At 37.9% G+C, this 26,183-nt stretch overlaps 1 protein-coding gene across 2 annotated transcripts in view; it reads right to left on the minus strand.

The window, feature by feature from the left end:
• CDKL5 (cyclin dependent kinase like 5) overlaps positions 1–26,183 on the minus strand; it is a 198,550-nt gene that overhangs the window by 64,274 nt on the left and 108,093 nt on the right. For both annotated transcript variants that reach the window (XM_078065480.1, XM_078065479.1), the window contains exon 4: positions 78–123. In XM_078065480.1, the coding sequence (XP_077921606.1) occupies positions 78–123 (46 nt within the window). The remainder of the gene's footprint in view (positions 1–77; positions 124–26,183) is intronic.

Genomic DNA, 26,183 nt, shown 5'->3' on the forward strand with positions numbered 1-26,183 from the left:
CTTCCACATTCTATTCACAAGGACTAAATACAAAAAGGAAAAAAAAAAAAAAAAAAAAAATATATATATATATATACCTTCACTGTCCTTGAATTTCTTGATTGCCACAATTTCATGTGTTTCCTGCAAAGGAAAAAAGAGGCAGAAAGTCATTTCCCAGTGTTTCTAAAACTGGGAATCCCAATTGTCTGGGGGTATATTTGGGGACAGAACAGCAAGAAACCAGAAAGTAAACCAATAGATCGTCTTCTTTCCCAGCCCCTCATTTCATGGTTCCAAAATTCTCTTTCTTACCACCCTACAGACATTGTCAGAAAAGGAAAAAAAATAAGGGGGAGAGAGAAGGGGACGAAGAGTAGAGATGGTGATAGACCATGGATAAACCAGAAGTGTTGAGGTCTTGAGGCTACACAAAAATGTCAGGATGACTGACAATAAAATATACCATCATCTGTACTTCCTTCTGAAACTCAGGGACACATTTTAATTGGACTTCTATAGCAGAGAAAAGGCTTCTACAATACTCGGTAGTTGATGGTAGCAGAATTCCCCTTGAAAGAAAGTCTCCTCCCTTCACTTAACTTTTCCTAACAAACTATCTAGTTCACCAGTTCTCCCCTATTGATGGTCATTTCAAACCCAAAGAGAGACAAACATCTGCTGCCAAATACCAATCACTACCTCCCCTCCTGCCCTTATTTCGGTCTCCTGAACAGAAGTAGTTTGTGAGCAGAACCCTACTTTAAACTGAAACATTTCAAAAAAATATAAGGGCTGGAAAGGAAATGGAAATGCTCAGAACTAAGCACCATGAGGTTAAATAACTCATGTCTAATTCTGGTCTATAAAAGGAATAAAAAAAGCTTTTGGCAAAATAATATATAGATTCTTCAAAGCCAACATGTTATATAGAAAGGTCTTCTGAATGACTCAGGTCTGCTTTTTTGTACTCTAAGTGGGTACACTTTCAGATCTGTAGGAGCAAATCTTTTAATAAAAGAGTGTCCCCACATCAAAACAAAGGCTTTAAAAATGCACAAAATAGCAGGCAATAACAAGGTATAAATCATTAACTTATTAAAAATAAACACTTTTTTTTAGTTGTTTATAAAAGCAAAGGGGGATCATGAAAGCGGGGGGCGGGGGGAGGAATGACCATTTAAATTCTTATGCTCAACGACAAACCCTGAGTCGTAACTAGGTCTGTAAAATCAAACCCTTTCTGCTTCTCATCTGCCCCGTGAAATAAGAAAATACCAGCTTTCATCTTTGTTATAGGAGAAAAAAATTCATCTGAAAGTGCTATAGGCTACTGAGGAAAAAGGTTCTTACGAGTATTACATTTTTGTTGTTAATGGAGGATTGATAGAATTGTAGAGTACAGACAGCTTCTGGGATACAATTTATTTGTACTCAGCCTTCCAGGTACTTTCTGATATTGGAAGTGTTTCATTATTGGGAACAAATAACTGCAAATTCAAAGTGATGTGGGGGATGATCAGCTAGAATATTAGTACAGGTGGTAGCAGGTAACTCTGCGAGGTATGCTACTCCCTCTTAACACAGTGATAACCATTTTCTTACACTGCTCCTTTTCAAAAGGCTCTAGCCAGCAAACTACAAATGGCATAAGAGAAAGAACAAACACTATCAGGAAACTCGGCTCCAGACACAAAGAGGCAGCATGATAGGCACCTAGGAAGGGAGTAAAACTGCTCACATTTCAGGGCACCTGGGTGGCCCAGTTGGTTAAGGGTCTGCTTTCAGCTCAGGTCATGATCCCAGGGTCCTGGTATCCTGCCCCGTGTAGAGCCCCATGTCAAGCCCCATATCAGGCTCCCTGCTCAGCAAGGAGTCTGCTTCTCCCTCTACCCCTCCCCTGCCCTCTCTCTAATAAATAAAAATAAAATCTTAAAAAAAAAAACAAAAACTGCTCACATTTCAGCTGAGAGATCTTCCAAGTCATGCTTCATCCTATATTGCACTCTAAATGGAGTCCCAAGGTATCTTGTTTAATTTAAATTTAATTAATTAACATATAATGTATTATTGGTTTCAGAGTTAGAGGTCAGTGATTCATCAGTCTTATATAATACCCAGTACTCATTATATCACATGCCAAGGCACCTTTCTATTGCATCCTAAGTGTTAACGTTGTCTGATTTTATAAAAGGTCTTCCTTAGTTCTAATTCGCCCATGATAGGACTACAAATTTACATTTACAACAAACTTATTTACATCATCTTCAAGAAAGAAACTGATTAATTTCTGGCATCTCATAAATAGAATTCATTGTATAAAACAGTTGCCTGAAAATGGGTCAAATAAAATGTTTATTATTCATCCTTTCACCAATACCATGGAAATCCTGTCTCAACACACACACACACACACACACACACACACACACACTCTCTCTCTCTCTCTCTCTCTCATTTACTCAATACAGTTTATATATTTACTTAAAGAATGAGTGAAACATGAAGTTTTCTATATAAAATCAACTCAATGTTTAGTGGAAACTACATGCATTTAAGAGCAGAAAATGCTGGAAAGAATTTGACATTTCACTTTTATTCAAGCTGCTTATAAAAATAATACAAACTCATTACAGAAAACATAAAATATAAAAGGTATAACCATTGCTAGCATTTTGGTTTATTTTTTCCCAGTAAATTTTTCTCAAATTGGAATAGTAATATTATGTACGGTGTTACATGTTTTTATTTCACTTGATATTGTATGAGCTATATTTTAATCTGTCATTAAATAATTTTTAAAACCATTATTTTTTAATGGACTGTTATTTAACTGTGCATATACTTTGACATCTGTGTCTTTATTTCCATAGAGTAAATTCTGCAGGTGATATATCTGGGTCAAACGGTACGAACATTAAAGGCTCCTAATACTGCCAAAGTGGATATACAAAAATACATCATTTCACAGTTCCCTTCAGCAATATATAAGAACACACACTCTATAACCATAGCCAATAGTAAATACAATCTCTGAAAAAAGTCTTTAGACATCAGTGAGGTCAGAGAAGTTTCATTCTATCAACTGGTAAGTGAAAAAAAGTCTACTAAGCTTAATATTTTTCTTGATGTTATGGATGTGAACCTGTTGCCAAATTTTGTTACAAATATCTTCCCCAGATTGTTGTGGTCATTAAATTATTTAGGGTTTGGTTGTTGTTGAATATAACTTATAATTATAGTCACATTTATTGATATATGCCTTTATGTCCACTACTTTTGTGTTCAAAGTCCTTACTTAGCCTGAGTATGGTTAATATTCATCCACATTTATGTCTCAATATTTTAATGATTTAATTTCTTTCCTTAAACTTGATCCACCTGTCATTTAATATATGACATGGTGAGGGAATCTATATTTAATATAATTCTAAATACTGAATCGATTTTCCCAATACTCTTTACTATGGATTTTTTTTTTTTAAGATTTTATTTTTATTTATTTATTTGACAGAGAGAGACAGCGAGAGAGGGAATAAAAGCAGGGGGAGTGGGAGAGGGAGAAGTAGGCCTCCCGCGGAGCAGGGAGCCAGATGCGGGGCTCAATCCCAGCATCCTGGGATCACGACCTGAGCCGAAGGCAGACACTTAACGACTGAGCCACCCAAGTGCCCCTTTACCACAGATTTTTAGTTCTTTGTTGTATCTTAGCATTCTTACATATATGCTCCAGATTTTCTTTCAGAGCTTTCTAGTCTAGTCTACATGATTGATCTGTTGATTCTTATGTCAGAATCAATTTAAATTATTGTGACCTGTTTTATTTATTTTTTATTTATTTTAATTTAAGAGAGGGAACACGCACGAACAGGAGGAGCAGCAGAGGGGGAGGGAAAAGAAGGGGGAAAGAATCTCAACCACACTCCATTCTGAGCCCTACGTGGGGCTCGATCCCACAACCCTGAGATCATGACCTGAGCCAAAACCACGAGTTGAACACTTAACTGACTGAGCCACCCAGGTGCCCCTACTGTGACCTGTTTTAAATTAATCTGGGATTACAGACCCTGGTTCTTCTTTTACCATTTTGTATAATTTATTTTTGAGAATAGATTTTGGCTGTTGTATTTAATTTATAATTATACACACATGAGCAGTTATACATAATCTATATTTCTTTATATATTTTATTGGCTTCAGTCTTTACCTCTATTCCTTTTCTACTGTGGTTTTCACATTTTTTTGGAGCTCGATTTGCATTTTTTGCTCAGTGTGCATCTTTGAGTGGCTTTCTGAGGAAGTACCCTATTTTCCAAATCATTACATGTGTGCAAGTCCTCACACATGAATGGCAACTTGGCAGGCATAGAATTCTTGGGAAGGCAACCTTATGTTCTCCACCATCTTCAGGATCCCTGTAAAGTTGTATGCACAGCAAAGCCCTGGAAAATGCCATTCACATCATAGACATTGTAGGTTTGTATGTTTATTAAAGCAACTTTCCAGCACATAGGAGTAAAAAGTCTATAACAAAATCCATGTACTTCATTCTTCTCCATACACTTTCTTCTCCTTCCAAGAGGAAGAAAATGAAGTCTGAGGCCAATTTGATTTTTGTTCCAACACAGATAACTTTGTTTCCGCCTAGATCCTATTAGGACTTTTCCTTTTCCTTGGAATAAAAATTTTAAATTACCAGAATATATCTAGAGGGGGGGGGGGGTTGAACTAATATTATCTGGAAATCAATGAAATTAGAAAAGTTTTCTTCTAGCAACCTTAAAGGTTGTTTCTACACCTGTTTTCCTAATATTTTTCACTAGAAACCTTGTAACTTTTAGGTTGGATCTTTCATAGTTGCTTTGTATGTTTTATTCACTATTGCATAAGTGCCTAGAATAGCAGGCACATAGTAGGTTCAATAAATATTTCATGAGTGAATTAATCAAAACTGCTACATCAATTTTGTTCTTTTACTTCCTCCATTTTAGGTTTCTCTATCATCTTATTTCAGCTGACTTCGACTTCAGCAATTTTTGCCTTGTTTCAGCTTGTTCTCACTATAGAGGTCATATCGTCCTGGCTCTCCTTCAGGAGACTGCATCTGCTTGTTACAAAAAATCATTTTTAGAACTATGTGTTGCTTCTAAATCTTCAGAGCAGTGTCTTATCTTCCCATGTCTTTTCATAAGGTACACATCCCTGCCTTTTTTTTTTTTTTTTAAACTCATCCCTGCTAAGATTGGAAGAGATTCACTAGGCCTGGCACCTGAAAGGCTAGTTGGGGTTTTTCAGCCACCTGGGCTTCAAAAGCAGATTGATGTACCTGAGCCCAATGTCAAAACCTGGATTCCCAGCAAATATTCTTCTCATTGGGTTGGCTGGGCTGAGGCTGAATCCCCTGTGCAGAGTTGTCAGAATAAGCTGTTTGCTGAACCTACCCTTCCTAGCACATCCTGTTCCCTCTCCTCTACATTCACCACACCTTGCCATGGGGGTCTGTGAATCCTAGGATGCAACTTGCTGCTTCTAATCCTTCTCTGCTTCTTGCCATACTGTATTTGGGGTGCTTAGTCTCTGAAAAGATCTGGCAATACAGGTGCTGATGTGGGCTAGTTGGGGGACAGAGAACTCCAGCTCCCTCAGGGTCAAATAATAGTTACCGCCATGAGAGGGCTACCTGTTTCCAGCTCCAGCGGGCATGGGTCCAACCAAGCCTTTTGCTACTCCATTTTGACAGTTTACTCTAGTCTGGTTCAGAAAGTAGAATAAGGAGCATGATGTTCAAGACTGTATTTTTCAATCCATCTCCCTGGACTTTGCCAACAATCTTCAATTTTTAGTTTCTTAATTTACAGAAATTTTATGTTTTTGGTTTTTTTAAATCTCTTCATGGGTATTTAATGGAGAGGTAAGAGATGATACACTAAGTTTTATTACTTGTACTACCACCCTGAGATGCTACACATAATATGGGTGTAGACAAAGAAGAAAAATATATGAAAAACAGCTCTAAAGAACTGTGTTTTAAATTCAATTTATTCACAAAAGCTTGCCATTGCCCCCACAACGTCTGCAGCAGAATGTCACCAGCTGTAGTCAGCATGATAGGCATAATTTTCTACTGTTTCAGTATCTTACTTTGTTTAAACAATGAGTTAGTTAAAAGCTGACATTCTGAACAACAAACTAAGGATGTGATAAAATATATAAGTAAACCATTAATGATAATTTCATACCTCACCCATAATTTTGTCTCAAAATTGGAATTATATTACTTTGAAATGCAAAAAGATAGAGGTTCCTAAATTGTGCTATCTCCATGTGTGAACAAGCTATATCAAGGCATTTAACATTTACCAAAATAAATTTCCTCAGCTGAAAAAAAAAAATTAGAAAGAGAATGAAAAAGAAATTTTATGCGTAGTAAAAAATAGAAAAATATCCAGAGGACCTATATTTCTTCCAGTATTGTCAAGATTTCCACCTCATAAAATTCATGCCTCAATCACTGAATAACCATCCTGGACACAGAGATCTGTAACCAAAACTTACTCCTGCCAGTTAGTGACCGTCTCACCCTCCCTAGTCACTGGTTTATGGCCAGAATCAACTGTTCCTTAAAATGTTGGCAAAGCAAAAAAAAAAAAAAAAGGGGGGGGGGCGCCTGGGTGGCTCAGTCGTTAAGCGTCTGCCTTCAGCTCAGGTCATGACCTCAAGGTCCTGGGATCGAGCCCTTCTCCCTCTCTCACTCCCCTTGCTTGTGTTCCTTCTCTCACTGTGTCTCTCTCTGTCAAATAAATAAATAAAATCTTTAAAAAAAAAACAAATTAAATGTTGGCAAAGCAACTAAATGGTATTAACAATTGTAAAATTTACTAAGGTATTTAAAATGCAATTACATAACTTGAATTATGAATTCTCTAAATTGATCACACACTTTATAAGGAAGTATCAGGAATCATTAAATGTTTTGCTCTGTAATTTAAAATATCCAACATGCATTATAAAAGAAAACAGAAAAAAATAGTGATTTTAGTTTACTCTACTATTCATGGATTCCCAAGGTTTTACTATACAATTCATTCTGTAATTAATTATTCCCTGAGGAAGCCATTCCTTGGGAGAAATTTTTTATTTCTTCATCCAAATAGCAGGAAATACAATTTGACACTAAAGTATTTTAAAATATTTCAATCCATGATTTGTACGTAAATATCCCAACTGTCTTAAGTTCTTTTACAGATTGACATGAGCCTCCTTCAGCAGGAGCAAAACCCTACAACCGTAGGCACTGTTGTTACCAGAGAGACCAATATGGTACCTGAAAAAGCAAGCTTTATTTTAGATTATTTAAGTACTTTGCACCAGGCCCTGTGCTAAGTGCTTCCGATGTATTATCTCATTTAATCCTCAAATCACTTACTGAAGAGGATCTTACCATCATGCTCATTTTATAGATGAGCATATACTGAGTTGTGGGGGGGGGGGGGGTTGTCTGTTTTTGTTTTTTGAGTACAGTTGACACACAATGTTACATTAGTTTCAGGTGTATAACATGGTGATTCAACACTGAGTTTTAATGAGGCTCTGCAACTTACCCCAAGATCATATGACTAAGAAGTAATAGAGCTAAGATTTTAAACCCAGGAAGTCTGATTCTGGAGGCCATTTCTCATCCATGGTCATGCTATACCACCTTCGCAAGCCATAGATGTAAATTTTGTTGTTAAAAAGGATTAAAAGGGCACGTACTGAATGGAGCACTGGGTGTTATACGCAAACACTGAATCATGGAACACTACATCAAAAACTAATGATGTAATGTATGGTGATTAACATAACATAATAAAAAAAGGGGGGGGAAGGATATATTCTGAAACATACGTACACACCTCCACACTGGGGAGGCATCATTATTTCTCATCTGTGTTTTTCTCAAAAATATATGTTATCACCAATAAAAATGTTCAAATAGTTTTCTAATGTCTGTTATAAAACTTATACACCTAAAAGTATGTGCAAAAATTTCCTTATTTCCATCTTTATCTTTATTCTCTTATGTCACAGAAACCTAAAATAAAGAAATTATTTTTAACATTATGAGCAAAATTATAAAATTGGAGTAAATTCATGCACAGGATACATTCCATGGCAGGTAGATACAATGGAACTAACATGTGTTTGCCAAGTACCATAGAAATACAAGTTATTAACCAGGATACAAAATGATGAAAACTAGATTGCTTTCCAAGAAATCTCGTTACTTGTATTATTTATTACCTACAAACTACCATAGTTTGCTAATATTAAAAGTTAGATTAACTACCAAAGTGAAGTATTTCAGACCATATCAGGAAGGAAAAGAATCTATAGCAAAGAAGGAGAGCATTTCCATCAGTCATCTAAGAACGGTCCATTGGGCCCCTGCTTTATATGAGGATATTTTATATGACATCTGGTGGTAGGTAATAATGCATGTCAGTAAATTAAAATTTATGACAATAGTTTAAAAGTACAACAAATGTTATATGATATGCTGCAGGAGTTCAAAACAGATTGATCATGTAAATATACAGAAAAAAATGTCAGATTTAAGTCGATAATATGTCGATTTGCTTCTGATCATTCTCTTGCTGAAATTAAAATGTCATAAATATACCTTCATTCATTCCCATTCCTTCTCTCCCCAGAGGTAACTTCTATCCTGAAACTGTTATGTACCACTCCATGCACATATTTATTATTACAAATGGATTTACCCATAAGCAATTTTACTACTGTTTTGAACACTGAAAATCATGTAAGTGGCATGTTACTGTGAGCATCTTTTGCAATAGCTTTTTGTTTTTAAGCACAACATTGTGTTTCTGAGATTTAAACAAAATCTAGTTCAGTGGCACTCAACTGGGGACACTGTGCACCTCCCCCCACCCCAGGGACATCTGGCAATGTCTAGAGATCCTTTTGGTTGTCGCAATGGGGTGGAGTGGAGGCTACTGGCAACTACTAGGTAGAGCCCAGGACTGCTGAACATTCTACATTGCACAGGACAGCCCCCATGACAAAAAATTACCCATCCCCAAATGTCAAAAGTGCTGGCATCGAAAAACTCTGCTCTAGTTCATTCATTTTAACTGTTTTGTGGTGTTCCACTATAAACAATCCCCCTTTAAAGAGAGAGTGACCACTTTTTGAGATCAAATAAAGCTTTTGAAAAGGATAATATACTGTGAAAAGAAATTTTAGGTGAAAATGAGATGATTAAAGACTTATTCTTCAAAAATTATTAAAGCCATTAATCATGGCACTAAAATGTCTACACTCCTCTCATTTTCATAAAATGATTACTTTTATAACTTTTGTAATATGGCCCCATTTAAACATCCTATAGTGAAATATACCAAAAGATATATATTATTTACTTTTTTGTTAAAAATTCAGTGATGCTTTTCAACTGGCCCAAAAGAATTTGGCAGTCACACAAAGTCTACACCAATAACTAGCAAAACTGCAACAAAGGTTCATGTTATGGGATAGTGTTACAGGAAATACTGGTGTAAATTCTAAACTGTCCATTATTTGTATGCTAAGACTATTACACAAAAACTCTTACATTTTAAAAAGCATTACAAGGGGGGCACCTGGGTGGCTCAGTCAGTCAAGCGGCTGCCTTAGGCTCAGGTCATGATCCCAGGGCCCTGGGATAGAGCCCCGCATCAGGCTCCCTGCTCAGACGGAAGCATGCTTCTCCCTCTCCCACTCCCCCTGCTTGTGTTCCCTCTCTTGCTGTCTCTCTGTCAAATAAATAAAATCTTAAAAAAAAAAAACCATTACAAGGAAAACTCATAATCAATTTACTTCATGCTCAGCTTCTAAAAAGAAGATAGTCTCATGAAAATATTAATAGATTATCAAGAACATGAGAGAGCAAGCATGCAGCCAAAAAAGGAAGATGTGGGAAGTGGAATCTTAAGACTCACATAGAAAACAACTGCCTTCAAGCCAAGTCAGTAATAAAATTTCTATGTAACAAAACCTAGTTTCTCATTTATTTCCATTAAAACATCATATCCCTTCTACCCTCCTCTGGGCTGGATATGCCCTCCAGAAATCTTTACTGAGATGTAAGATGACAGTAAATGAAGTATAAAATATCTAGATAGAATGCCTAACCAACCATTCCCTCTTTTCCCTCTCTGAACCTGGTCCTGTCTCCTGTCCCTGTATCTCAGTAAACAGATAAATATCTAGCTAGATATTTAGGATCACTTTTGATATCTCCCTTGTCTGCACCCCCAAACCCATCCAAGTGCTGTTGAATTTTGCCTCCTAAATCTTTTTCAAATCGGTCCATAGTTCTTCTCTACCTGACTCCCATCCTAATTCCAGCCCCTCACATTCCCACTTGGAGTACTACCTACCCTCCAAACCCTTCTAATAATGTCTGCCACTGGGAGAGCCTGGTGGCTATTTGAAAATGGAAATCTGCTTTCACTCCACCAGTCCCCATAAAACTGCAAAACTCCCTTGCCCTAAAGACTATGTCAAAGCCCCTCCATGTGGCCAGCAAGGCCCATCCAGGGACTACTCCATGAATGCTCTCCAGCCTCCTCTCCCTAGGTCTCCCTTGCTTGGTGAGCCCCAGCCATCATCACCAAGACCTCCCCTGCTATAGTTCCTTTTGCTCCTAAAAGTTTTGCCCTCCCCTGCCCCACTCAACCCTAAATTACCCCTCTCTCAGACCTTGGCACAAATCATCACTTCCTCAGGGGGGCGTTCCCACTGCCCTGTGACTAAGTCTGAAGCCCCATATGTTTTCTTAGCAAACATCTCTTCATAATTATTAAAGTGACACCTTCACATATTTTATGACCACTTGGATAAAGGTCTGACTCCACCACTGGACTCCAGGCATGTGGGTGAAAAATAATGTATGACTGGTTCAAAAGTGAACTATGCAAGAGAGAGGCAGATCCAGTGCAAAAGTCTCACTGTACAGCATCACCAGTTCAAAATTTACATCCTGCTGGCCCAGATCATGTTTCTTCTTGGATGAAATTTACTAATTCCACCATAGCCTAACGGAGAAACACTTTTTCCTACGATAATTAAAAAAAAAAAAAAAAAGACCTTCTTTGGGATATAAGGAATTTTTTTAAAGCCAATAAAACATGAGAACAAAGAATATACATATACACATTTAAGTTTTTTAAAGAACAGTATATCCCTAGGAGACATATTAAGATAGACCTGTCTCCTTCTTTCTTTAAAACGTTTCAAAAAATGGGAAGATAATGAAACATAAGACCCTTCAAAATTTCATCTGGCCCTCTCCAGAAGCCCTTCAGTAGGCAAGTATTTGAATAAGCTCTTAAAATTCTGAAGGGGGCGCCTGGGTGGCTCAGTCGTTACACGTCTGCCTTCGGCTCAGGTCGTGATCCCAGGGTCCTGGGATCGAGCCCCACATCGGGCTCCCTGCTCCGCGGGGAAGCCTGCTTCTCCCTCTCCTACTTCCCCTGCTTGTGTTCCCTCTCTCGCTATGTCTCTCTCTGTCAAATAAATAAATAAAATCTTTAAAAAAAAAAAATTCTGAAGGAATTATAGTGTCTTGATTAAAAGCCTGTTTTGCAGGGTGCCTGGGTGGCTCGGTCGGTTAAACAGCTGCCTTCAGCTCAAGTCATGATCCCAAGGTCCCGAGATTGAGCCCAAGGTCCTGAGATTGAGCCCAGCGTCCTTGGGCTCCCTGCTCAGCGGGGAGTATGCTTCTCCCTCTCCCTCTGCTCCTCCCCCTGCTAATGCTCTCTTTTACTGTCTCTCTCAAATAAATAGAATCTTTTTTAAAAAATAAATAAATAATAAATAAAAACCTGTTTTGCTATTTGGCTACTCTGGCCTCCTACAGATCATAAAAACGTACTGCAAAACTGATATTGCTTTCTTTCTGTTAAAAATTTCTTTTTTAGGTGGCGCCTGGGTGGCTCAGTCGTTAAGCGTCTGCCTTCGGCTCAGGTCATGATCCCGGGTCCTGGGATCGAGCCCCGCATCGGGCTCCCTGCTCCGCGGGGAGCCTGCTTCTCCCTCTCCCACTCCCCCTGCTTGTGTTCCCTCTCTCGCTGTGTCTCTCTCTGTCAAATAAATAAATAAAATCTTTAAAAAAAAATAAAAAAAAAAAAAAAAAAAAAAAAAAAAAAAAAAAAAAAAAAAAAATTTCTTTTTTAGCATTACTATAAAATGGCTGCAGTTACAAGGTTGCCAATATTTACCAAGTTATATAAGAAGGCTTACTAAATTAAAAAATTAGTATTTATTGACTTATTTCTCCACCTGAAACAACAAAATAAAGATTGTTATCCTTCACCATCACCTCTACTCCATTCTGAGACAAAGCTAGTGAGATATTTCCTCTAGCCTAGAAAAACATAATATGAAAACAGAGATGTCACATAACTACTAATATCTAATATTTGTGTGAAAAGAAACATTCCCAATGATGGAAATAGTCACAGATCTGAGAACTGGCTAACACGATGCTCATGATGTTGTTTAGTATCATGGTTGCCAAATCCTTAGTGCAAACGTGCTACAAACATCCAGTAATTTTGTATTAATGGTGTTTGGGGGAAGTCAAAGAAAAGGGGTAAAGCTTGGGCCCATGTGGAACAGAAAGAAGGGAAGAGCCTCTACAGGTGGGATAAAAGACCATGAGTTTTGTGGGAAGAAAAAATCAAAGGGAGAGGCTCTCTTGTAAATATAAGCCACATTGGGTTGTTGTTGTTGTTGTTTTTTTTAAGGTTTTACTTGTTTATTTGTGGAGAGAGAGAGAAAGAGAAAGTGCCAGAGCGGGGAGGAGGGGCAGAGAGAGAAGCAGACTCCCCACTGAGCAGGGAGCCAGATGCAGGGCTTGATCCCAGGACCCTGAGATCATGACCTGAGCCGAAGGCAGATGCTTAACCAACTGAGCCACCCAGGTGCCCCTATAAGCCACATTCTTAAGGAGGCCACTGGAATTCCTACACTAAAGTCTTCAACTATTTTTATTTGAACATTAAAAATAAATATATCCAGTAATACTGTGAGACTTGGGGCCACAAATATAATAAAAACCATAAAAGTCTAGGAATATTTAGTTGATAAATACAAGCTAACCCACATACCCGGAAAGCCCCTGTAAGTACTTCTAATAGGCCCAGAATGCCTGTTGGTGGATCAATATCAACCTGGACATTGGCTGGTTACATCAAAGGATGTAACCGTGATGAATTAAGGAAACTAGTTCACACAGAACTGTACACTTAAAATAGGTACATCTTATTGTATATAAGGGATATGCTTATATGCAAATTATACCTCAAAAAAGTTGATTTAAAATGAATTATTTAAGCAGCCATCAAAAAAAAAATGAAATCTTGCCATTTGCAATGACATGGATGGAACTAGAGGGTATTACGCTAAGCAAAATAAGTCAATCAGAGAAAGACAATTAACATATGATCTCACTGATATGCAGAATTTAAGAAACAAGGCAGAGGATCATTGGGGAAGAGAGGAAAAAATGAAACAAGATGAAAACAGAGAGGGAGACAAACCATAAGAGAGACTCTTAATCTCAGGAAACAAATTGAGGGTTGCTGGAGGGGGAGGGGGTGGGGGGATGGGGTGGCTGGGTGATGGACACTGGGGAGGGTATGTGTTGTGGTGAGTGCTGGGTGTTGTGTAAGACTGATGAATCACAGACCTGTACCACTGAAACAAATAATACATTATATGTTAATTTAAAAATTAAAAAATACTACAAAAAATAATAAAAAATGATTTAAAAATAATTCACCTCATAGTTATAGACCAATATAAACTTGCTACACTGTTAATATAATTAATAAAAAGTTCAAAAAATAAATGCAGTTAAGATGGAAAATCAGGCACCCAAAGAACAATTTTCACTAACTTCTATGGCAGAGCAAATAACAATTCTTTTCAATAGAGAGAGACTTCCAAAACAATTTAGCTCTGTATTTATAGATCACACAAAATTTGAGATATACCTGATTTTTATATAACGCGTTCAGACATTATATACAGATGCTCTTAAATCACTTTGTCTACAACCACACTCAGACTGTGATTATATCCACAAATGAAAGGAAATTCAAAGAGTACATGGCAATGATGCCTGTCAGACAGCATTTCAGTTTAGTAATATTAACCATCATGTCCTACTCTAGTTATTGTGCAATTGTGTTAGAGTTGTATTTCATTTTGCCCCTATCTTACAACAATAAGCAGACAATGAGAAAATGAAAACTTCACCTCTAGGGGTCAATTGAGAAGATAGTATTAATTAGGCATGCCAAATGCAGGCAATCTATATCCTCAATCAGATAATCATTGACTTAAGCTGTGTTCCATAGTGAACGAAGAGTACAAAATTTACATTTAACATTGTAAATACATCCTCAAAGACTAAATCTAAGATGTGCCAAGAAAATGTAGCTTTTTAATTTTCTATAACTTTTAACCTTTCTTTCCAAGCTCTGACCTTGATTTAATTTGCATTCTATAGTAACTCAGTCTTTTCTGGTTTATAGTCTCTTTCAAGAAAATGCTCAGCTTCCCCCTAAGATTTTCTCCCTGTTTCTACCAAGATGGCAGATGGATGTATGGATGTGGGTTGGGGTTACAGAACTTCATTGTGGTAAGGGAAGGGCTTTCAGATAAATACAGGCCCTTGTACTGTCCCCTGGGACTCTGGTCTCCAAGACAAGGTTCCTTATAGGCCTGGACCCCAGAGCACTGGCCCAATGTTGCTGTTGGACCCCATGGGGACTGTGGACTCAGCTACGTGCTCTTGGCTTATAGCCCAGGTGTCTGGCCCCTTCTCATCTTTAATTGGTGAAGACATCCAACTCCTCAATCTCATTTATACCCACGACCTGGCTATCAACCATAGTGTTATCAGCTTGCCCCTCAACATAGCATCCCCACTGATAGGTTCACTGGCTCTCAACCCAGCCACCTAGAGTGTGCAGTAACTTTTGATTCCTTAGAAGCCAGTCACAAGCTGAAGAGAGACCCAGGAATCTCTCCACCTAACCACAGCATGCCACATTTTACTCTGCTGTTGCTGCTTCCACTGTGATGAGGCAACTTTGCAAGGCAGTTCCCTCAGTTCCAAAAGGGGAATGGGGCATAAGCTTCCTTCACTTTCAGCTTTATTTACCCTCAACCTATGGTCTCCCTAAATCCAGAATTTCAGTTCCCTGAGGTAATGGGGGGCAGGGGGAGAGACTGTCAAGACTTGCCTGCCCTAACTCAGCCTGTTCGGCTCACACCCCTTTGGCACCTTTCATCTCTCTTTTAAGTCTCACAGTAATTTCCCCTACAAAGAGGCATTCACCCTACTCTCTTACCTGGAACCAAGATAGAAGAAAAAGAAGAAAAAAACCAGTTTACTGACCCAAGATACATCACCAGGTATTCCATAAATATTGCCCCTGTTAAATATATAAAGATTCAGGTACAATGACAGGGGAAAAGAAAAAAAACGTTTATAACTAAAATGCACTGATGATCAACATAAAAAAATATGGTCCAAATGAAGACAAAATCTACTGTCCTGTTTTACTAGTGATAGACTGCTTGCTACAGATTTCTTTACTGAAGGAAGGAATGACTGTGCCTAGCTTTCTCAGGGCCAATTTTTTCCAGGAAATTGTGTAGATACCAATGAAGTCAGCATACTTAAGTTTTGCAGACATTGGTGGGTAAACAATGTATAGAATGCTAACAATAGCAGAGCTAATATAGAGGCAAGTTGCTCACTGCTCTCTGGGAGCGCTAACAACAACCAGATCCATGAGTATATACTCACACCTTCTGCTCAAGTTAGAAACATTACTACTAAAGTGATTATAAAACCACTGCTTAAGAATGTCTGATTCCATTTTGCTTTTATTCATCAATAAGCTGATAAATCGTACATGCATATATAAAATGTAAAATCTGTAATTCTTGATTTTTGGCCCTACTTTCACTTTTTTTGAAGATTTTATTTATTTATTTGACAGAGCAAGAGCACAAGCAGGGGGAGTGGGAGAGGGAGAAGCAGACTCCCCGCTGAGCAGAGAGTCCGACGTGGGGCTCGATCCCAGGACCCCGGGATCATGACCTGAGCCGAAAGCAGCCACTTAACCGACTGAGCCTCCCAGGCGCCCCTGGCCCTACTTTTAAATTTACCTATAAAAGAAGAACAATCAGAGTACTGAAAACTGGTGAAGAAAGTCAAAACACCATGTTTTCTTCCAACTCATGAGAAATATGCCTGGGATTTAGGACAGAAACATGCTTAAGGAAACTCCAAAGTTCAAAAGCAACAGAAATTATGTTCCATATAACACGGTTAGGCTACCAAAGCATAAGGTCCTCCAGCTTACTACAATGTTGCCAAAATGTGAAAGACTGATAGGGAGAGTGAAACAAACTCAGAAGCTCTCTGTTCAAACAACTGAACTGGATTACCTCTAGGGAAGTCATGATCATAAATTCTGATAGATACGCTCACACATATGCAAACAAAAATGGTACAACTAAAATCTGAAACAAGTTCCAAGTCACCACTTTTTGCCGTAACCATATCCATGTAGAAAACTGAAAATTACATTCAACATAGGTAGCAACAGTTTTTCTTTTCTTAAAAACTTATTTTCAAAGTATCTAGTTTAGTTAAAACTTATTTTATCTTTTATGCATTGTGGAGAAAACTAGAGAATGTCAGATTCACTTTCTCTTACCACAGAAAGAGATGAGTATCAAACATAAAACAACAGCCTAAATATTCTTGAAAGAGCAAGTCTGGTTAGCCTTTATATCCAAGTACCCAGCACTTTATCTTACATATGATAGCTATGTAACAAAAATGTCCACAGAAATGAACTGTACCATCTTGTTGTACAGGCATGGAACTGTTTACCACCATCATAAAGGAAGCTGAATGACCTCAAACACACCACCTTGAGAGCTAAAGCAAAAGAGAAGGAGAGGACAAAAATCCCAGAAATGGCCATGCCTTTGAAACAATTGTGGAATAGAAGTCTCAAGCAGTTCACTGTTTTGAGAGAATCAGCCAAGAAACACTGTATAACCTGAACAAAATTCTTGTGTGGCTGGTTATTTGATGTCAAGAATACCACTGAGGCATTCTAGTTGAAATCCTCTTGTAGGAATATTCTCCAAAGACCTCAGTGAGGTCATCAGTTTGCACATAATAGATATTTCAAACATACTCTACTTTCAATCACAGGATTGAGGAAAAGAAAGATGTATTACATACCATGCAGCCTGGCAGCTTTCCAAGGCTTTCAATATAAGGTTTTAATTCCATGCTTCATCTCCTAACTTCAAAAAAAAAAAACAAAAAACCCAAAACAACAACAAAAACCCTGCTCCTGTCACACCTAATTATTTGTAGTTTCTCAAGTGAATCTTCACATATACTTGCTTACACTCTGCCTCCAGCATTCATCCTTTCTTCATTCATTCATTTATTCAAACAACAAACAGTTTTCAAGCTCCTACCCGGTGACAGGTACTGTGCTAAACAAAACAGGGCAATTCAAATAGAGTATTTATTTGGGTGAGGGAGTACCCATGGAGGTGACTTGTTTTTAGCTGGAACTTAAATCACAAGAAGCCAACCCTGCTACTTCAAGTTATTTCTTCTTTTTCCTTTAAAACCCTCCTTTGGGAAGCACTCCAAGATCCCCCAGCTTATTTTCTATGTTCCTTTTTTGTGGTCCCTAGCACTCTATACACACCTCCAACCAGGATCTTAGCATACCTGCATGGGAATCTGGGGTTTGCCATTCAGCCTCACTTCCCACCTCAAGACTGTAAGATCCATAAGCCTAAGCACTTCACATAACTCTATGCCCCTAAGACCTAGCAGAAAGACACTCCAAAAAGGTAGGCTAAATGAGTTAGGCACTTGAGCTGCTCTAAGTACCTCTTAAGGATCTTACAGGGACCAAGAAGAAATAAAGCCATGGACACACAGAGAATAGAGATATTTAAATTTTAACTAAAAACATCACAGAAAATAAAGACTGAAATAGTATCTTGTTAAAAAGACCAACCACCTGAGTTTTGAAATGAGTGACCTATTTGTTTCTTAACATTCTCATGCACCGACAGCCTATGAACTACTCAAGGGCAGAGACCACATTCTAACCACTATGCTGTCATGAGCCTTTTTCTTCTAGAATGTGGGCTCTCCACAATCATGAACCATGCCCTTTTTGTTCTTTATCCCAAACATCCAGCAGAACTCACTACAGGTGCTTTAATAAATGTCTGCTTAATGAATTAACTTTAAGTTCTAAAACTCGCTCCTGTGGTTTCTCTTGAGCTAGAACTAACAAAGATCCCTTTATACATCAACAAAGAATGTATTTAAATGGCATTGATAATAAATCAATATGAATTTGAAAGATCTGCTTCAGATAAGTCACAGAGTGGGTAAGTGCCTGTGGAAATTTAAACACCAATGACATGAAAAATGCAAATCAATGAATTATTTTAAGAGAAATTATACATCATTCTCTAACAAAACACGACAAATTTTATATTCAACACTGTGTTTATAAAGAATAGAACAAACTGTTATACTACCTAGTACACAGAATATGTAAACGAAACTTGAGTCCACATTTTAAATGAGAAAATTTAAATTTTCACTGAAAAAGCAAGGTAAAGGGCAGCATGAATCGCTCCTAAACAGAAAAACTTGATTACATTCTAAGTACAATAAGCCCCAAAAGTAGAATTTAAATCTAATGGCATGGATAATATTAATATAATGACTTGTGAATCACATCCTTCTAGTTATTCTACTAGCTGTATTTGAACAAAGAGGCACCTAAAGCAATAGAAAATATCATAAATGTATAAATAGATGTGACAAATAATAGATGTATATAATACAATATAATCTGGCTAAATTTTCTCTTGAACTCTAAACAACCAAAGAAAATGCAGAAATTTCTAACAAAATTATTTCTTACTTTCTGAAACAAATTTAAAAACCTGATTATTAGAGGACTGTACCCCAAACAATTTAAAATACAAGATATGTACTGGTTATTTTTCGTACTCTCATTGCCAGATCTATGTGGTTTCATAAGAAAGGAAACAAAGTGTTTCTAATTAGAAAGTCTTTAATTACATAAAATTACTTAATTGATGATACCTTTTAGAAACCCAGAAGCACTTCCTTCAGACACAATCTTGATTTCAAACAAATAATAATAAAGCAAAGTGAAACTCAAAGGCTGTCACACATCCAGAAGAAGGGTAAGAACTTCAGATCTAGAGCCAAACTGCCTGAATTTAAATCATGGCTCTACCATTTACTAGGTAAGTGACCTTTGACAAGTTACTTAACTTCTCGGTGCCTCAATTTCCTTTTCTGAAAATTGTGTCTAACGTCACTTATTCCTGAGATTGCTATTAGGACTGAATAAGGGGATACAAGTAAAATGCTCAGAACAGCACATGAACTAAATGTTACTACTATTATTACTATCATCAGGGAGAAAGTTCAAAATGCTCTAGGCATTCCCAAATATGTTTCCAGAGGAACTCAGAGAACATGGGGTTTGTCCCTGGGGGTGAGGGGAGGGGGTGCCTTCTCCTGTCCCTAGGGAGAACTAAGTCATTATTATAAAGCCCAGACTTACAAAGGCAGTGGAGCTGAACTTCCCATCCAATAGGCTAATGTCAAAGAGAGCTGATGTTCTTCCAGGAGCAGAGGATCCTCCAGGACTGGGAGGATCACAGATCTGGGGCTTCTGCATGAGGCAGAGGGGTGTCCAGAACTTTGGACAGTGGTGTTACTTGGCTAGATTCCTCCAGTCTGATCACTAAGCACCATAGTCTGGAGAGCTGGGGACAGGGAAACAATGCCCACTGGAGGGTAGTGCCTGGCAAAAGGTTTAATGGTAACCAGAGTAACAAGCAATGGTAACCATGAGAACAACAAGGCACTTAAGGATTAGGCCTCTTCCCCATTTGCCTGGCACTTCATAAACCAAAGAAGGCTTATATCAGTCAATGGGAAGCAAAGGAGCTCCAATGCCACAAGCCACATGGTATGGAGCTAGATTTAGTTTCATTTCTTTTTTTTTTTAAGATTTTATTTATTTATTTGACAGAGAGAGAGGGAACACAAGCAGGGGGGAGTAGGAGAGGGAGAAGCAGGTTTCCCACCAACCAGGGAGCCTGATGTGGGGCTCGACCCCAAGACCCTGGGATCATGACCTGAGCCAAAGGCAGATGTTTAACGACTGAGTCACCCAGGCGCCCCTTTAGTTTCATTTCTAAAATAAAGAATTGTGTTTTCTACCTCAGTGTCATGAGGCAAATTAAAATCTATTTCACAGGTCTTTAAACTCTACAAAATGGCGAGGTCTCTGAAGTTAAGGATGCTATCTCAGTACCATCTATAGTCCCCAGGGCCAATCACAGTCCCTGATATATGGTTTGTTTCAAGAACAAACTGATGTTATCATATAAACCGATATTTACAGAATTTTCACACACACGTGGAGACTTCTAGTTTTGGTAAAGATGGAGCAGCCCCACTTCTCCCAGGTCCTTCCTCTTGAAACTAAAAATCCCTGTATATAACATACAACTAAGCATAGGAAGACAAGGTGGGAAAGTGGCCAACTGCCTTGGGACTTCAGGACTTGAGGAACCACCGTGGCAGTGAGTTCCCTGGGTTTCCCCACTGTCTCCTATGCATCCCCAAAAGAGTATTGCAGAAGCCTCCAACCTAGGACCGACAGGAGGCAAATATAAAGAAGTGCCAAGAAAAGTCTGTCCTTACAGCCAAAAGACAGGAAAAGGATGAGCTAACAAGAGAAAATCTTTTGGGCAACACTCACCCTACTCCAGGCAAACATCAATGGAAAAACTGCACTACCATCCCACTGAGGTTTCAGCGGGGCTGAGCAGATAAGACACTCCTTACTTATACATACACACACACACATACACACACACACACACACACACACACACACACACCAAGGAAGCAGGCAGCAGGGCTCCAACTCCCTAACTCCCCACCTGGTGCTGTCCCTGTTGGTGGGGTTGAGCAGGGAGCTAATCTTCCATCCCCTGCCTGGCAGAAGCAGGCACAGCTCCCATTCCCTGCCTTGTCATATTGGCAAGTCCAGTCAAGAGCTGATCTTCCATTTCCCTCCAGGCAGAAGTAGGCAACAGTACTCTGGCCCCTCTGCCGCAGTGGTGTCTGCAGGATGGAGCAGAAGCAATAAGGCAATGTGAATCACTGGTCCACTTTTCTCTGGGAAGCTGTTAGTAGGGCCAAATGAGGAGGTAAACATCCACCCCACCCTTCTGCAAGGAGGCAGTGAGAGTAAGAACAATGGGGGGGGGGCCAAGCAGGAAGCTGAACATACCTAGCCAGCCATCAGACTACCACCCAACAGGGAGACTGACTGCTGAACAAAAATAAATAAATAAAGTCCAGAGGTCATGATATCCAAACTGACCAGGATACAATAAAAATATATATATCAATCATACCAAGGACCATGAAAGTCACAACTTGAATTAGAAAAGAGACGTCACCACAGAGATGAATCAGATGTTAGAATCTGACAAAGATTTTAAAGCAACCTTAATAAAACTACTTCAACAAGCGACCCAGAAACACCCATGGGCAGAGATTAAAAATAGCTCCAATGAAAGCCTGCTCTCTCAAGCTAAAGGACCAGGCAAGGATCAGCCTAAGCTCCAATGAAAGCCTGCTCTCTCAAGCTAAAGGACCAGGCAAGGAGCAGCCTAAGCTCCAATGAAAGCCTGCTCTCTCAAGCTAAAGGACCAAGCAAGGAGCAGCCTAGCATGACAGAAAACATTTAGACAATAACCAACCACCCTACTCCAGCGAAATGAAACACTGGCTCCATTCACATCAATAAGGGCGAAGTGGGAAGCATGTCCAATCCCCTGCCAGGGTAGTACCAGTGAAGGCCACATAAGAAGCCAAACTCCCATTCACATCGGTATCAAGGAGCCCCTCCCCAGTAGGTATCAATGGAGGCCGAAGGAGGAAACTGAACTACCATCCCCATTTGTGCCCCCTACCTTGCAGAGCACTGTCATAAAAGACCAGATAAAACAGAAGATTAAATAAGATAGTCTAATGACATAATATCCAAAATGTCCAGGTTTCTACAGAAAATCAGTCATCATATTAAGAACTAGGAAAACCTCAACAAGAATGAGAAAAGACTATCAAAAGATGCTAACACAGAGATGGCAGAATTATTTGGCAAGAATTTCAACGTAGCCATCATACAAAGAGAAAGTCTCAGAGGAAATTTTAATTTCATAGAACTTAATGAAAATACATTAAATCAAAATATGTGTGATGCGGCTAAAGCAGTACTAACAGAGAAATTTATAGCACTAAATGCACACATTAGAAAAGAGGAAAGTTCTCAAATAAATAATCTAAATTCTTACCTCAATACCAGAAAAAGAAATGAGCCCAAAACAAGAAGGAATCAGTGAAATATCAAACAGGAAAATAAAATAAAATAATTAAAAAATTTTTTAAATTAGGGAAATCAATGAAGTTAAAACTGGTCCTGCTAAAAGATTAGTAAAATTGATAAACTTCTAGCAAGACTGATAAACATAAAGAGAAGATGAAAATCATCAATATCAGTAACAAAACAGGGGAGAGATCCCTAGAATCCCATGGCCATAAACTTCACACTCCTTAAGTTTCACAACTTAGAAGGAATAGGCCAATTCCCGGAAAACCACAAACTACCAAACATAACCAAGATGAAATAAACAATTTAAATAGTTGTATAAGTATTAATTGAATTTGTAATTTTAAAGTTCCCAATAAAAAAAACTTCAGGCTCATATGGGTTCACTAGAGAATTCTACCAAACATTTTAAGGAGAATTAACGCCAATTTTACACAATCTCTTCCAGAAATTAGAAGAGGAGGAAACACTTCCCAACTCATTTTATGAGCCTACTAATACAATGATATCAAAACCTGACAAAGACAGCACAAAAAAAAAAAAAAAAACAGAAAGTTTAGACCAACATCTCTTACAAACTCACGTACAAAAATCCTCAACAATATATTAGCATTTCAAATCCAGTGATATATAGAAAGAACTGTATAACATGACCAGTTGGATTTATTCTAGATATGCAAGGCTGATTCAACATTTGAAAACCATGTCAACAGGGTAAAGAAGAAAACTCATATGATCATATCAACTGATACAATAAAAGAATGACAAAATTGATCACCAGTTTATGATAAAAAAAAAAAAACCTCTGGCTAACTATAAATAGAAGATAAGTTTCTTTCAAGCTTTATAAATATCATCCACAAAACCCTAGAGCTAACATATTTAACAGTGAAAGACGGAATGCTTTTTCTCTAAGATCAGGAACATGAAAAGAATGTCTGCTCTCATCACTATTACTGAACACAGTACTGGAAGTTCTAATAAGAGTAATAAGCCAAGAAAAAGAAATAAAAAGCATACAGACTGTAAACAAAGGAATAAAACTGACACTATTTGCAGATGACATGATCATCTACACACACAAAAAAAATCCCAAGAATCCACCAAAACCTCCTAGAACTAATAAGTTTAGCAAGATTGTAGAATACAAGATCAACACACAAAAATCAATCACATTTCCTTTTTTTTTTTAAGATTTATTTACTTATTTATTTTAGAGAGAGAAACAGACAGCACAAGCAGGAGGGACTGAGGAAGAGGGAGAGAGAACCTCAAGCAGACTCCGCACTGAGCACAGAGCCCAACATGGCCAATCCCAGGACCCTGCAATCATGACCTGAGCCGAAACCAAGAGTTGGTGGCTTAACGGACTGTGCCACCTAGGCACCCCAATCAATCACATTTCTATATGCAAACAACAAAAATGGGAGACAGAAGTTAAAAGCAAAATATCATTTAAAATTACTCCAAGGAAAGGGGTGCCTGGGTGGCTCAGTCCATGCATCAGACTCTTGATTTCAGCTCAGGTCATGATCTCGGGGTCGTGGGACCGACCCATGTAGGGCTCCACGCTCAGCACGGAGTCTGCTTGTCCCTCTCCCTCTGCTCCTCCCCCCGCACTTGTTCTCTCTCTGTCTCTAAAATAAATAAATAAAAATCTTTAAAAAAGTTACTCCAAGGAAATGAAATAGTCCAATATAAACTTAATGAAATATGTACAGGATCTGTATCCTACAAATTACAAAATGTTAATGAAAAAAACTGAAGAAACCCTAAGTTAATTGAGAAACATACTATACTCATGTATTAGAAAACTCAACAAGATGCCAATTTTCCCCAAATTGATATATAGCTTTAATGCAATTCCTATAAAAAATCCCAGCAAGAGTTTTGTAGATATAGGCAAATTTATTCTAAAATGAAAATGGAAAGGCACATGACCTGGAATTGCTGAAGAAATTTTGAAAAAGCAGAGTAAAATGAGAGGAATCACTATACCTGATGTTAAGGCTTACTACATAGCTACAGAACAGTGTGATACTGGCAGAGGGATAAACACACAGATCAGTAGGGCCACACAGATACATCTAACTGATTTTTGCCTGCAAAAGCAATTCAATTGAGGAAGGAGAGACTTTTCCACAAATGGTGATGCTACAGCAATTGGACTCCATAGCCAAGAAAGAAAAGAGACGAGACAAGACGAGATGAGACAAGATGAGAAGAAAAATGCCTCAACCTAAAATCTCACAACTAATACAAAAATTTACTCAAAATCGATCATGGACTTAAAAGCAAGATCATGGACTTACATTTACTTAAATGTAAACCTATAAAACTTTTAGAAAACAAAGAAGAAAATCTTTAGGATATAGGACTAGACAAAAAGTTCTTAGACTTACCACCAAAAACACAATCCATAAAAGGAAAAACTGATAAATGATCTTATCAAAATTAAAATAATTTGCTCTGTGGAAGACTTTATTGAGTGATGAAAAACAAGCTACAAGCAGGGAGAAAATATTTTCAGGCATATCCAACAAAGGATTTTAACCCATAATATAAATATATTTTTTTTAACTCCTTAAACTCAATAGTAATAAAACAAAGAATCCAATTAGAAAATGGACAGAAGAAACAGATATCTCACGGAAGAGGACACACAGATCCCAATTAAGCACATGAAAAGATGCTCAACATTAGCAGCCATTAGAAAAATGCAAATTTAAACCACAATGAGATCATCTACACACCTATCAGAATGGCTAAAATAAAAAACAGTGATAATACCAAATGCTGGTGAGCATGTAGAGAAATGAGATCACTCATATATTATTGATGGGAATGTAAACCACTCCGGAAAAAGAACATGCCAGTTTCTTATAAAACTATATATTCACTTACAACTCAGCAGTAACGATCTTGAGCATTTATCGCAGGGAAATGAAAACATTTGTTCACAAAAAAACCTATACACAAATGTTCAAACAGCTTTATTTGTAATAGCCAAAACCTGGAAACAACCTAAAGGTCCTTCAACGCGTGAATAAACAGTGGTACCTCCATACTATGGACTACTACTCAGCAATAAAAAAATAAAAAAAATTAAATTAAAAAACTTACTGGTTCATACAAAAATTTGGATGGGTCTCAAGGGAGTTTTGCTGAGAAAAATGCCAATCTCAAAAGGTTATACACTGTACCATTCCATTTAAATAGTATTCTTGAAATGACAAAATTATAGAGATGAACAGATTAGTGGTTGCAAAGAGTTAGGGAGAGGGGCATGGAGGAGTGCAACCGTGGCTATCAACGGCACAAGGGATCCTTGTCATAAAACTGTTCCGTATCTTGACTGTGGTGGCCACATGAACCTACACAAGTGATAAAAACGACACACGTGTGCGCGCATGTATGTATATATGAGTGCATGTAAAATTGGTGAAATATGAATAAGGTCAATGGATTATATCAATGTCAGTTTTCTGGTTATAATATTCTACTATAGTTATGCAAGATGTTACTATTGGGAGCAATTAGTTGAAAGATACATGGAATCTATTATTTCTTACCATTGCATGTAAATCTGTAATTATCTCAAGATAAAAATTTTAACAAAAT

The sequence above is a fragment of the Halichoerus grypus genome, chromosome X (assembly GCF_964656455.1).
Source record: "Halichoerus grypus chromosome X, mHalGry1.hap1.1, whole genome shotgun sequence".
In the NCBI taxonomy this organism is placed as follows: Eukaryota; Metazoa; Chordata; class Mammalia; order Carnivora; family Phocidae; genus Halichoerus; species Halichoerus grypus.